Consider the following 12,373-nt stretch of genomic DNA (forward strand, 5'->3'; position numbering starts at 1 on the left):
TTTATTAATAATTTACTTTTTTGCTTCCTTATGTGTCCAAAAATCACTGAAATTAATATCCTTGTTTTCGGAAGCAACATAACTTTTAATTTAATTTGTAGTGAAATTATAATTTTTTCTTGAAGTCCGATAACGGAATCTTTGCCGCGATATATACCACCACAAGCAAAACTCATACGAGAAGAATACGAAAGGTATTTTATGTCACCAAATGGCGGACTGCCATGACAGTATAAATTTATTAAAAAAAAAAACTAAAAAGTTCAACACAGCCCACGACCAAGCAGTAGAACCTCAACATTTTGACCAGTCTTAACTATTTTTCTTCTACTTATTTAATCTTCATTATTTTCGTATAAAAGTATAGGTCTAACAAAAACTGCATAAATCCAAATTGCAAGCTTTATACAAAAATTATAAAAATTTCTTAAACTTTAGAACACAATCCCACGGTTTATAATTTGGATTTCTAGAAAAAAAATTGTTATTTAGTTTTGTAGCTCATTAAAATTTAGTACAATAAGGTGGAGGTTTGAAGTTGCTAAAAGATCCTGTTGATTTTTTATAATTTTTTTAGCTGACGGTATTATGCTCTTTCTTCTCTGTAAATTACTTTGTAAACTGCAAAACAAAATTTTTTCTAGAAACCCAAATTAAAAACCATTGAATTGTGATCAAAATTTTAAGAAATGTTTATAATTTTTGTATAAAGTTTGGAATTTGGACTTATGTGATTTATACTAGACAATGAGCTATGGTTTTATAGGAAAAAATTAAGATTAAACAACAGAAGAAAAAAGTCAAGACTGATCAAAATGTTAAGGTGCTATCTTTTGTTGCGAGCTGTACATATAATTATAAAATTTAATTCCAAACATAAATTATGTAAATTCGCAGCTTTCATTTAAACAAACATAACTCTTTTGTACCAATTTTACTTGTAATGAATAAAAAAACCTCTACGTAACAAAATTAAAAAGAAAACTGTTGCAACTTGAACTCCACATAGCACGTTGCAGTTATCGTCGAAAAATAAAAAAACTATACAATCAAACTTCTAAATAAATGCGTGAGTTTTCGTTGGGCACAAGTTTTTGCTTCTTTGCTTTCAAACAACAACAAATTTGCACAAAATGACCCCGCAATATACAAAGCAGGTGCAATTGATTTATTTTTTATACCCGAGCGAACTTGTGCACAAGGGTATATTAATTTTGTTCCCATAACGGTTGTTTGTAACAGCCAAAACGAATCGAGATAGATATAGACAAATGTATACATAAATGATCAGGATGAAAAAAGAAATCGATTAAGCCATGTCTGTCTGTCCGTCCGTCTGTCCGTCTGTCCGTCCGTCCGTGTACACGATAACTCGAGCAAAAATTGAGATATCTCAACGAAATTTGGTATGTAGGTTTCCCTTAATCCAAGGTAGGTTGGTATTGAAAATGGGCGAAATCGGACTTTAACCACGCCCACTTCCCATATAACGGTAATTTCCAGAAATACGAAAACTGCGATATTTTAGTAACTACTGAAGATAATTCACTAAAAATTGATATTTACAATAACTTTTAGACGAAAAATAAGAATATTATAAATTTTTGGAAAATGGGCGTAGCCACGCCCACTTATGGTTACATGTGTATATCTTGGTAACCGCTGCACCAATTTCTCCCAAACTTGGCACAGTTGTTGGCCTTGATACAGCATACTAAATGGCCGAAAATTTAAAAAATCGGACAATAACCACGCCTACATCCCATATAACGGTAATTTTCGGAAATACGAAAACTGCTATATTTTAGTAACTACTGAAGATTATTCACTCAAAATTAATATTTACAACTATTTTTAGACGGCAACTAAGAGTGTTATAAATTTTTGGAAAATGGGCGTAGCCACGCCCACTTATGGTTACATGTGTATATCTCGGTTACCGCTGCACTAATTTCTTCCAAACTTGGCACAGTTGTTGGCCTTGGTACAGCATAAAAAATCGCCGAAAATTTTTAAAATCGGACTATAACCACGCCCACATCCCATATAACGGTAATTTAGAGAAATACAAAATCTTCGATAAATCAGTAAATAACACTATGTAACAAGGTTTTTGTCCCTGGGTTGTAATTGTTATTTCCTAGTCAGTTAGGTCCCAAAAGTATAGAAAACAGCTATTGTCGCAAGATAACTTTGCTTTTGTGACCATGGCAGCGCTTATCTGCGTTTATTTTTATGCTTGTTTGTTGAAAACTGATACACGAGCGCATACAACTTGTTTTCTCTACATTTGTGTGTGTTAAAACTAGTGTTGGGCAGTATCGATTCCAAAAGTACTCAGTACTCGATGCTGAAAAGTATCGACAGTACCCGATGCTTAAAAGTATCGATACCAAAGTAGTAAATACACAAAAGTACTCGATACTGCCCAACACTAGTTAAAACAACAAAGTCGTCGCAATAAATTTTGCAACATTTTTGTGATTTATTGAGAGTTGTTTCTTATTTTATTACAGATAAATTCGTTCAAACATGGCTTCACGAGGCTGCAAGTATCCTGCAGATGCATTTTGTTATGTCTGCGGATATTTTATCAAAACAAGAGCGAATAAGTACTCTTTGGAAACAGGTTTTAAAATGTGCGAAGCTTACAATGCTTATTTCGGCATGCCTGTGGGTGATCAAGACAAATCCTGGGCACCTCATTTCGCGTGTGAAAACTGCAAAAGGACTTTGGAAGGTAAGACGTTTTAAAACTATATTGCTTTGTTATGGGTAAAATAAATGCTTCTATTAACTTTTTTATTAGACAGTACTTTTCTGTTCTAATTTTTTTTTTCAGGATGGTACAGAGGGGAAAAGAGAGCTATGAAGTTTGCTGTGCCAAGAGTTTGGAGAGAACCCACTGACCATTCAAGCAACTGCTTTTTCTGCATGGTGGACCCTTCCAAACGTCGGACTGGCAAAAAAGCAAGTCAAATCATGTATCCTGACATTCCTTCATCCATGGCTCCAGTTCCACACAGCTCTGACCGCCCCGTTCCTACTCCTCCAGAGAAAGAGCAGGTGTCTTCCCCTGAGAGCCCCGATTCCATGAGTGTGGAAGACAATGAAGGTGAAGGATTTAATTTACTAGCTGATAACAAAAACTCATACTATCCCAACCAAAAGGACATGAATGATTTGATCAGAGATCTTGGTCTAACCAAGTCCGATGCTGAACTTTTGACGTCCAGACTGATGCAGTGGAATTTGCTGGATCCTAGTGTTAAAGTCACATGTCAGAGGAAGCGTCACGAACTTTTTTCCAACTTCTTCATCAGCGAAGATGGGCTCTTCATTGACAGCTCATGCAAGAGTCTCAAAGCCGTGTTGCTTCACAATGGCAACAAGTATCCGTCTCTTCCTCTGGCGCATTCAGTATCTCTCAAAGAGAACTACGACAATGTCAAGAAAGTGCTGAACGCATTGAAGTATGAGCAATATGGCTGGGAAGTGATCGGAGATTTCAAAATAGTGACATTCTTAATGGGCCTGCAAGGCGGTTACACCAAGTTTCCTTGCTTTCTATGCCTGTGGGACAGCAGAAACGACAGTGCACACTACAGTAAGCGTGAATGGCCACAACGAACTGAATTCACAGTGGGGAGGAACAACGTCAAGTGGGAGCCCGTGGTGGACCCCCAGAAGGTACTGATGCCACCACTCCACATCAAACTGGGTCTTATAAAGCAATTCGTCAAAGCTCTCGACAAAAATTCTTCAGCGTTCAAGTACCTACAAGACTTGTTCCCTAAGCTCTCTGAGGCGAAAGTTACAGCCGGTATCTTCGTTGGATCACAAATAAAGAAAATCTTCGAGTCTGAGGAATTCCCCAAGAAGCTCACTCGTGTTGAGAAAGCTGCTTGGATGAGTTTTATGTCAGTGGTACAGGGATTCCTAGGCAATCACAAAGCCGCAAACTACGTGGAGCTGGTCGAAAGTCTGGTGGAGAACTACGGCAAAATGGGCTGCAGGATGTCTCTTAAACTCCATATTCTGGATGCACATCTTGACAAATTCAAGGAGAACATGGGAGCATATTCAGAGGAGCAAGGCGAGCGCTTCCATCAGGATATAATGGAATTTGAGCGGCGATACCAAGGACAATACAATGAGAACATGATGGGAGATTACATTTGGGGATTGATTAGAGAAAGTGACTCGCAGTTTAAACGCAAATGTCGAAAAACCACCCGCTTCTGATTTACTTTTATGTTTTTGGTTTTCTGAAGTTTTAATAAAATTTAGTTTTGATTTATATGTGCTGTTCTGTATGATTTTCTCTGTAGTGAAAGACTCAAACACGTTTTTCTCATAATTTTAGCATATTTTAATGAATCACATTGTCCTGGTCACAAAAGCAAAGTTTCCGAGGAATATTAGGTGGTTTCCAAACTTTTAAGGCATAACAGACTAGGATATAACAATTACATCCCAAGGACTGAGAAATTTTTTTTTTTTGTTACTTAGTGTAATTTATTCAAAGTTGATGCTTGCAACAATTCTTTACCAAGAAATACGTTAATGGTAAAATTTTGGAAAATGGGCCTGGCACCTCCCACTTATGATCACATATATGTATATCGGTAACCGTTCTACCAATTTATACCAAACTTGGTGTGGTTATTGTGCTTGCCACATATAAGCAAAACGTTGAAAATTATTGAAATCGGACTAAAATTACGGACGCTTTTCATATAACGGTAAATTTCAGAAATGCTTGAAACTTCAATATTTCGAAATTTAAGGACGCTAATTTACTCAAAATTGATACACCCCGGCTCACCATCTAGCGGTAGCTTTCGGAAAGGTGAAAAAACATAATTTAATACTTGCGCCGGGTATTTAATGTTCCGCTCCGCCCGAACTTAGACTTTCTTACTTGTTTTTATTAAGAATACGCCATTTTTACACAACAGAGAGAAAAACACAATTTAGAGGTCAGCGGAACACTTTATGGTCACAATTGCCGCATGCTCGAACAATCGTGTGATAAGTTTGGGGCAATTATTGTCACTATATTGCTTTTCGCCAACTAACGGCAATGAGAATTGTATAAAAAGAGGCAACCGTGTGACTGTACAGAATTTCATTGGGACAATTTTTTTATTGTGTCCAATACAGCACATTGTTCCAGATTGGTCCATTTGCGGCAATCGTGGGATCTCACCTTTAATTTTGGAATGAAAAATAAAAAATCACCAGGTAATATTTGTTTCTTGAACGAAAAATAAAACGCATGATGTAAGCAGAGTGCGCTGTTGGCAGTTGTCCTTAAACCTAACTATATAAAATTATATACCAAATAAAAGGTATTGCTCTTTCTAGTAAATATATCATTTAATATATGTAGTTCGAGAGAGAATTTCAGGACAGCTGGTTTTTTGATATGACATCTCTCTCACTCCCTCGGTTAGCGTGGGGCCATCTGGCAGGCGGTAATGGTTGCGTTGACTAGTGCGCATCGTATCTTTACAGTTAAAAATGCTAATTTTTTAAATAACTTTAGCAAGGCTAATTTTCTTTTCATAGGCTATAACTAGCTTTTAGAAACGTAGATTTATTATTGTCAGATACATATGTCCGTTGTTGCTAATATTGTGCCATACCTCATTTTTTATTAAAAAATAATAATTTTCCAACTCATTTTAATAAAGCTCAAAGTTTAATATGATTTTGTTTAAGTACTAGATAATGAATCTAAAATTAGTTTGCCAGACATTAATTCGGTTGCTAAACCAAGAGCCAGACCGATTTAAAGCTGAAAAGTACTACGCTGGTAGTGAGGGAGATAGTAGCAAAATAGTGAATTTTCATAGGATTTTAGTAAGAAAACTGGGAACTATCCTTACTTATCTAACGTTATAACATAAATCTAATTATTGGAATATCAAAAATTATATATTTTTTTCAAATATATACGTTAAGGCAAATAAAAACTTGAAGCATTTCCAAAAACATCAACTTGTATAGTATCGGAATTAAGCAAGAAAAGTAAGAGAAAAACACAAACATTTTGATATTTATAAAATTTTTATATTTATAATTGTGTCATAAAAAACCCTGACTTACAACAAATATGCGCACTGGATGCCACTATCCAATTCCTATGCAGAATCGCTTGCTGATTCCGAAAATCTAGTATTTTTTCCATAAGTAAGTTTTCGATATATGTATTTGCAATTTACCGTTATTCAGCTTAAAAAACACGGAAAGGAGAATTCTACTTAGTAAGGGTTATAATCCAAAATTACATTTTTCGCCTTTTCGTTTAGTGACATAACCCCAAGTAAAACAAGTAAGAAAGGCACCCTGAAATTGTGCATACGGAAACTGTGCATACGAAATAATGCATACGAAAAAAACCGAAATAATGCATATGACAAAAACCGAAATAGTGCATTCATTAAAACGAACTTCTTTCGCGGTGGGCGGCCTTCGGCCGTGCTTAGGGATTATAACCCTTACTAAGTAGAACTCTCCTTTCTGTGTTGCCGGAAAAGGAGGGCGGAAGTATTTTTGCGCAGAAATTCTCTCTGCGTAGGCGGCCTTCGGCCGCGCTTAGGGATTATAACCCTTACTAAGTAGAACTCTCCTTTCTGTGTTGCCGGAAAAGAAGGCCGGAAGTATTTTTGCGCAGAAATTCTCTCTGCCTAGGCGGCCTTCGGCCGCGCTTAGGGATTATAACCCTTACTAAGTAGAACTCTCCTTTCCGTGTTGCCGGAAAAGGGGGCCGAAAGTATTTTTGCGCAGAACTTCTTTCTGCGTAGGCGGCCTTCGGCCGCGCTTAGGGATTATATCCCTTACTAAGTAGAATTCTTCTTTCTGTGTTGCCGGAAAAGGGGACCGGAAGTCTTTTTGGGCAGAACTTCTTTCTGTGTAGGCGGCCTTCGGCCGCGCTTAGGGATTAAAAGCCTTACTAAGTAGAAGTAAATAATACATATTAGAAAAAACGAAATTATCCATATGTACACTTTCGTTAGAATACCGAAATAATGCATATGTGAAAGACGAAGGTATGCATACATGCACAGTTTCGGTCGAAATCCGAAATAATGTCTAAATGCACAGTTCCCATATGCGCAATTTCGGTGCCCCGTAAGAAAGTCTAAGTTCGGGCGAAGCCCAACATTAAATACCCGGCGCAAGTATTAAATATATGCTTTTGACCCTTCAGAAAACTACCGCTACATAAGGGTGGTTTTGCCCCTATTTTAAACATCTTCGATAGAACGTTCAGTTAGACATAATGAGATAAACTTATGCAGTCATATGTGGGCGGTATCACACCCATTTTCAAAAATTCCAAATAATGTTACTTATTTTCAAAGGATTGTTGTTAGTATCAATTTTAGGTAAATTAGCGTCCTTCAATTTCAAAATATAGGAGTTTCAAACATTACTGAAATTTACCGTTATATAAAAAGTGGCCGTAATTTTAGCCCGATTTCAATAATTTTCAACTTTTTGCTTTTATGTGGCAAGCACAATAACCATACCGAGTTTTGTAAAAATTGGTAGACGGTAACGGTTACCGTGATACATATATGTGATCATAAGTGGTCGTCGCTACGCCCATTTTCAAAACTTTATAATATTCCTAGTTTTCGTCTGAAAATTATTTTAAATATTAATTTTGAGTGACTAATCTTCAGTAGTTACTAAAATATCGTAGGTTTCGTATTTCTGAAAGCTAACGTTATATGGGAGGTAGGCGTGGTTATTGTCCGCTTTTGCCCATTTTCAACACCATCCGTCCTACGTCCGAAAGAAGTACACGTACCAAGTTTCGTTAAGTTATCTTAATTTTTACTGAAGTTATCGTGTGCACAGACGGACGGACGGACGGACAGACAGTCACCGCTTAATCGATTTCTCTTTTGATTCTGATCATTTATGTATACATTTTTCTACATCTATCTCGATTCGTTTTGCCTGTTACAAACAACCGTTATGTGAACAAAGTTATAATACTCTTGGGCACAAGTGCGCTCCGGTATAAAAATTGGGTTTATGTCATTACACAAGGAGTGACATAATCCCAAATTATAAAATGGGAGTTATGCCACTTGGCACTATGTAATGGCACCGATTGTTGGGTATGAGGCTTTATGTTGAACAAAAGGCGGAGTATAAAGGACTCAAATGGAGGAAATTAGCCTATTGTTACAGAAGATATGTAATAAAGTAACCGACGAAGACTTGCGTGCCACTTGCGCTTTTCTCTCAAAGTTTTACCGTACTGCTGGTAAACCATAATAAAGGTTAAAATTTAAAACTTATTAATAAAATTTAAGTAAAATCTGTAGAAAACACCCTGTATTTGATAAAAAATGAATAGCTGAAAAAAGGAGTACAAAAGAAGTACAAACTAAAAAAAGAGTACATTTCCAGATTTTGTTTTTGGATACAATCGAGTAGTTTGCTATAAAAATGAGTACGTTTACTCCCAAAAGCTGTACGTCTGGCAACCCTACTTATAAGTTATAACTATTACGGTCCCTGGAAAAATTGACTTGGAAATGTAAATGCTAACGGTTATTAGTAAAAAAATGTTATTACCGAGTCGTCAGGTCTTGAGATTAGACGAATGTTATAGAAAATTTCTTGTAATTTCCGAGCATATAATTGTATATTTTCGCGCGAACTTTCGATTTTCTTAATTTTTCGATTTTCAGCTGAATTTTACCTACATAGTTTTGCGCAAAGAATTTTTCAAAAAACAAGGAAATATGAGCCCACAAATTGAGAGAATTCAGCATATTTACGCTTATAAAATTTTAAATATAACCTTTGAATTACTGAGGGTGGAAAGCTGGAAACTAAAACTAACCGAAATTGCATAACATTAATTGATTATAGGTTTTGGACGTTATTGTTATCCAATCTTTCCCATATTATACATTTAGGTTTCTCTAATAAAAGAGAGAGTAGAAACTAGATTTCATCGAAATCGGATTTAATTTTTCCGCCAAAAGGGTGGGGGCCAATTAGTCCATCTTTACTATACTTCATAATTGCCTTGCCGCTATCAAAAATGGAGCCAGATTTGTCATGACTCCTCACTTTTTGGAACCTTTCTACGAAAGTGATATTTTTCATCTGATCCTGTTCCTAATAAGAGACTGGGAAATTCACTTGAATTAAGTATTGCAGAGATTCGCTGCTGTTATTCGTAAAGGTGCCATCTTGCTTCTTTAGAAGGCATATCCCGTTGAAAGACTTTCAAGAGAAAATCTAATGCTTCGGCTAGTGTAGGGCTGCCAGACGTCCTGGTTTTAAAGGATTTGTGCTGATTTAGACAAATTTTCCTGGTGTCCTGGTCCACACTGAAATGGTCCTAGTTTTTTTAATGAAGGTCAATGCAGACACTCCTCTAATTTTTAACAGATTTTTCTGTGAAAAAAGGTTAAGCTTTCTGTCAAATTGATAACGCAATGTTTTTAGTAACATGTTGAATATCTAGTGAGTTTACTTTCTTTCTGTTTAGTTTATTCGTTTAAAATCTCAATGTTTTTTAGGGAAATGCCAAAAAAGTGCAAGTTCCTGATCAGGTACACTGCTGAGGGGTCATACATAAGTACTACCCAGAAGGTAATTTCAGGAGCTAAAATCTCATCAAAAAGGCCTTTATTTCCATTCTTTGTTTGAAGAAGTTTTTTTTTCAGTTTTTCTTAATTAAAAAAAAAAAATCATACTTCATTAAGGAATTCATTTAAGGTTAATATCAAATAGTTTAATTTAGACTTATAATGCCTATTGAATCTTATTTTTAATGCTAAGTAATATAAATATTTACTTAAGTACATTCGCGTAAATTCTAAATAGGAAACACCTTTCTAGGAAGCACACAGGGAAGCACTTTTTTCAGTCCTTGTTGGGTAAGCCTTTTAGAATGACCGCACTTAAGACAGCCTACCTACATTATCTTCAGGTTATGCATATACAAGATGGCAAAAATGGGTCATAAATCGCGTTGTAGCTTATGCGGAAATTTGCTAATGGGTGGAACGTCACCGTCAAGGGAAATTTGTTCTTTTATGATTAAAAAATTCAGAACTTGAGCATTTCATCATCATCAATCATTCAGCTCAACGGATTGTGCCACAAAACTACATTGCTTATAATATCAGAACCAAAGCAACTGTACTTACTACGTTTTTGATTGGAATGATTAGTGTCCTGGTCGAAGGGTTCAGGATTATGGCAGCCCTAGGCTAGTGACTTTTTTGACTCACATTTCTCCTCTGATAAGTGTGAGTTTTGAACTCAGCTCTCTGTTCCACAAGGGAACTTTAGGATTTATGAAAATGGAACCAGGAACTGCGCTAGCGTTGAGTAGGCGCGTTGCCACCTAAACTTCATCGATTGGATTAAGGGGGGTTAAAAACGACACCGCTTTAACATTGAACAGGGTTTTGAAAAGGGCCCAATTAATTTTCCTTGGCGGGAAAGCCATGTTGCAGAGTTAAAGAATTTCGTGAAATATTTTATAGAAAATGCTGTACAATGTTAACAATGTGTACATACATATATAAGTTAGAAGAACTCCTAATCTAAATATTTGCCGCGGAGTTTCGACATCATCCACTGCCACCAGTTGCTGCCTGGCACTCTTGGAACTTGCCAGTCCAGTATAATACGAGTATTTTGCTTAAAGCAAAGCTCCGAGAGTACGCCACAGTCATTCAGACAGCGGTTGCGGCTAAAGTTATTCACCAAGCTAAAGATAAGTAAAGAAGAAAACCAAAATACAAACATAAATAAATACAAGTACTAGTTGAATAACTACAACGCACACACATTCACATAGAAAATGAGTTTTAAATACGAAACCAGCAAGAAATTGCACAGAAAAGGACCGCAAATACAAATCAACTGCCAAAACGCAAACGAAGTAAGCTTTATCAAACGCAAAAGCAAGCTACGAGTATGTAAGTAGTCAGAGCGCATAGAATCAAGCAAGCTATCTTTTTGGCCAACATTTTTTTTTTCAGAAAGCCAACAAGCCAGCCGAGGAAGAGTAGGAAAACAACCCCATCAACTTCAATTGCAATCACGCCAAAGGCAGCGGTCAGGAGAGCTGCAGCCAACAGATGATGCAGAATTCTGCAGTGGGGCCAAGGAACTGCAGCTAATGTTTGTGGTAAGGCGAATGGGGCGAGGAAGACAGGGTTGGGTGGTGTTGCAATGAGACGATGCAAATGCAAATAAAAGCGTGCATATCCTCAACTGTTGTATTGCCTTTCACTTCCGACGGAAGCATTCGGCGGAAATATAGCTATGCGACCGGATTTCTTGCAGCGACTTTGTTGTTTGGTTGGCTTTCTTACTTGCATAGCGTAGGGTATCGTCGCAATATGTATGTATATTCTGTTGCTTTGGCTGTTGGCTGTTGCTTGGATACCGAACTATGTGCATTTTGACAATAATTGCGGCATTTATGTCGAATTTGGAAACAGAGCTTCAAAGAAGAAAAGGCAAAGGCTTCATGTTACAGTCTATTGAATTTGTGAATCCTGTGGAGTGCAGGCGAAATTGCGCTTAAATCGCGGCAGGTGAGGGCAAGATGGGATAATTAAAATAGAAGATTTATCTCAGATGCGGAAGTATACATAAATATAAATACTAGCTTTTTCTCGCAGCTTCGTCCGCGAGAAGTTTGGTCTAACGTTATGATTTCAATTGTAACAAAAAAGAAAATTAAGTGTGAAATTTCAAATAACTTGTACTAATATATAAACAACAACTTAGATTTCGTAGCTAGTCCTTATACTAGGGTTTATTACTTTTTTTTAATTATTTCTATTCTTAATTAACACTTTTTCCTTCATATTAATATCTCATTTTATATACATGTTTTCATAGTAAAGTTTTCTTAAACATTTTTTGTTTGAAATCCATATTTCAACTTAAGGTTTAAATAGGAGGCCACCTTCTTCAAGATATTTCAATATAAAGCTCTTTCAACTTGTTTCCTTTGGCATCCGTATTAATATAATTAATTAAAGTAACTTATTCAATTCAGTTAGGTGGCAACTCCTATAAAAATATTGCTAAAATAAAGCGTTCTTAAACTTCTTTTGTTTGACTTGACATCATTTCGTATTAAATCGTTTAACTTGTTAACTCAATTTATTTAGAATTCTAAAAAGGTAGGAACCCCCATTAAAATCATTTTTGTAACAAAGCTTTCTTTCGATTGACTTGCATATAGCCATATACTTAGCTAACTTAACTTTCTTAAATCTCACTTGTTTGCCGCTCATAATGTGTTGCTTGCCTTAATTTGTTCATAAAATTTCATTTTACTTTTGAAATATGTGGCAGC

At 36.2% G+C, this 12,373-nt stretch overlaps 2 protein-coding genes across 2 annotated transcripts in view; one reads left to right on the forward strand and one right to left on the reverse strand.

The window, feature by feature from the left end:
- LOC118740495 overlaps nt 1-12,373 on the reverse strand; it is a 139,165-nt gene that overhangs the window by 43,923 nt on the left and 82,869 nt on the right. The window lies entirely within an intron of this gene.
- LOC118740498 lies at nt 3,091-4,302 on the forward strand. Its single transcript, XM_036472054.1, has 2 exons — nt 3,091-3,300; nt 4,135-4,302. Exons 1-2 carry the CDS (start codon nt 3,094-3,096, stop codon nt 4,243-4,245), a joined length of 318 nt encoding a protein of 105 aa, XP_036327947.1. The 5' UTR covers nt 3,091-3,093; the 3' UTR covers nt 4,246-4,302.

This window comes from Rhagoletis pomonella, unplaced genomic scaffold (assembly GCF_013731165.1).
Source record: "Rhagoletis pomonella isolate Grant_MI unplaced genomic scaffold, Rhpom_1.0 Rhpom_scaffold_00006, whole genome shotgun sequence".
In the NCBI taxonomy this organism is placed as follows: domain Eukaryota; kingdom Metazoa; phylum Arthropoda; class Insecta; order Diptera; family Tephritidae; genus Rhagoletis; species Rhagoletis pomonella.

Excerpts from the sequence above, each read along its gene's own strand:
- LOC118740498 (XM_036472054.1), top strand. The coding sequence starts at position 3,094 with ATGAGTGTGGAAGACAATGAAGGTGAAGGATTTAATTTACTAGCTGAT. Across the intron at positions 3,301-4,134 it reads GTCAGAGGAAGCGTCACGAA|CGATACCAAGGACAATACAA; the intron begins CTTTTTTCCAAC and ends GAATTTGAGCGG.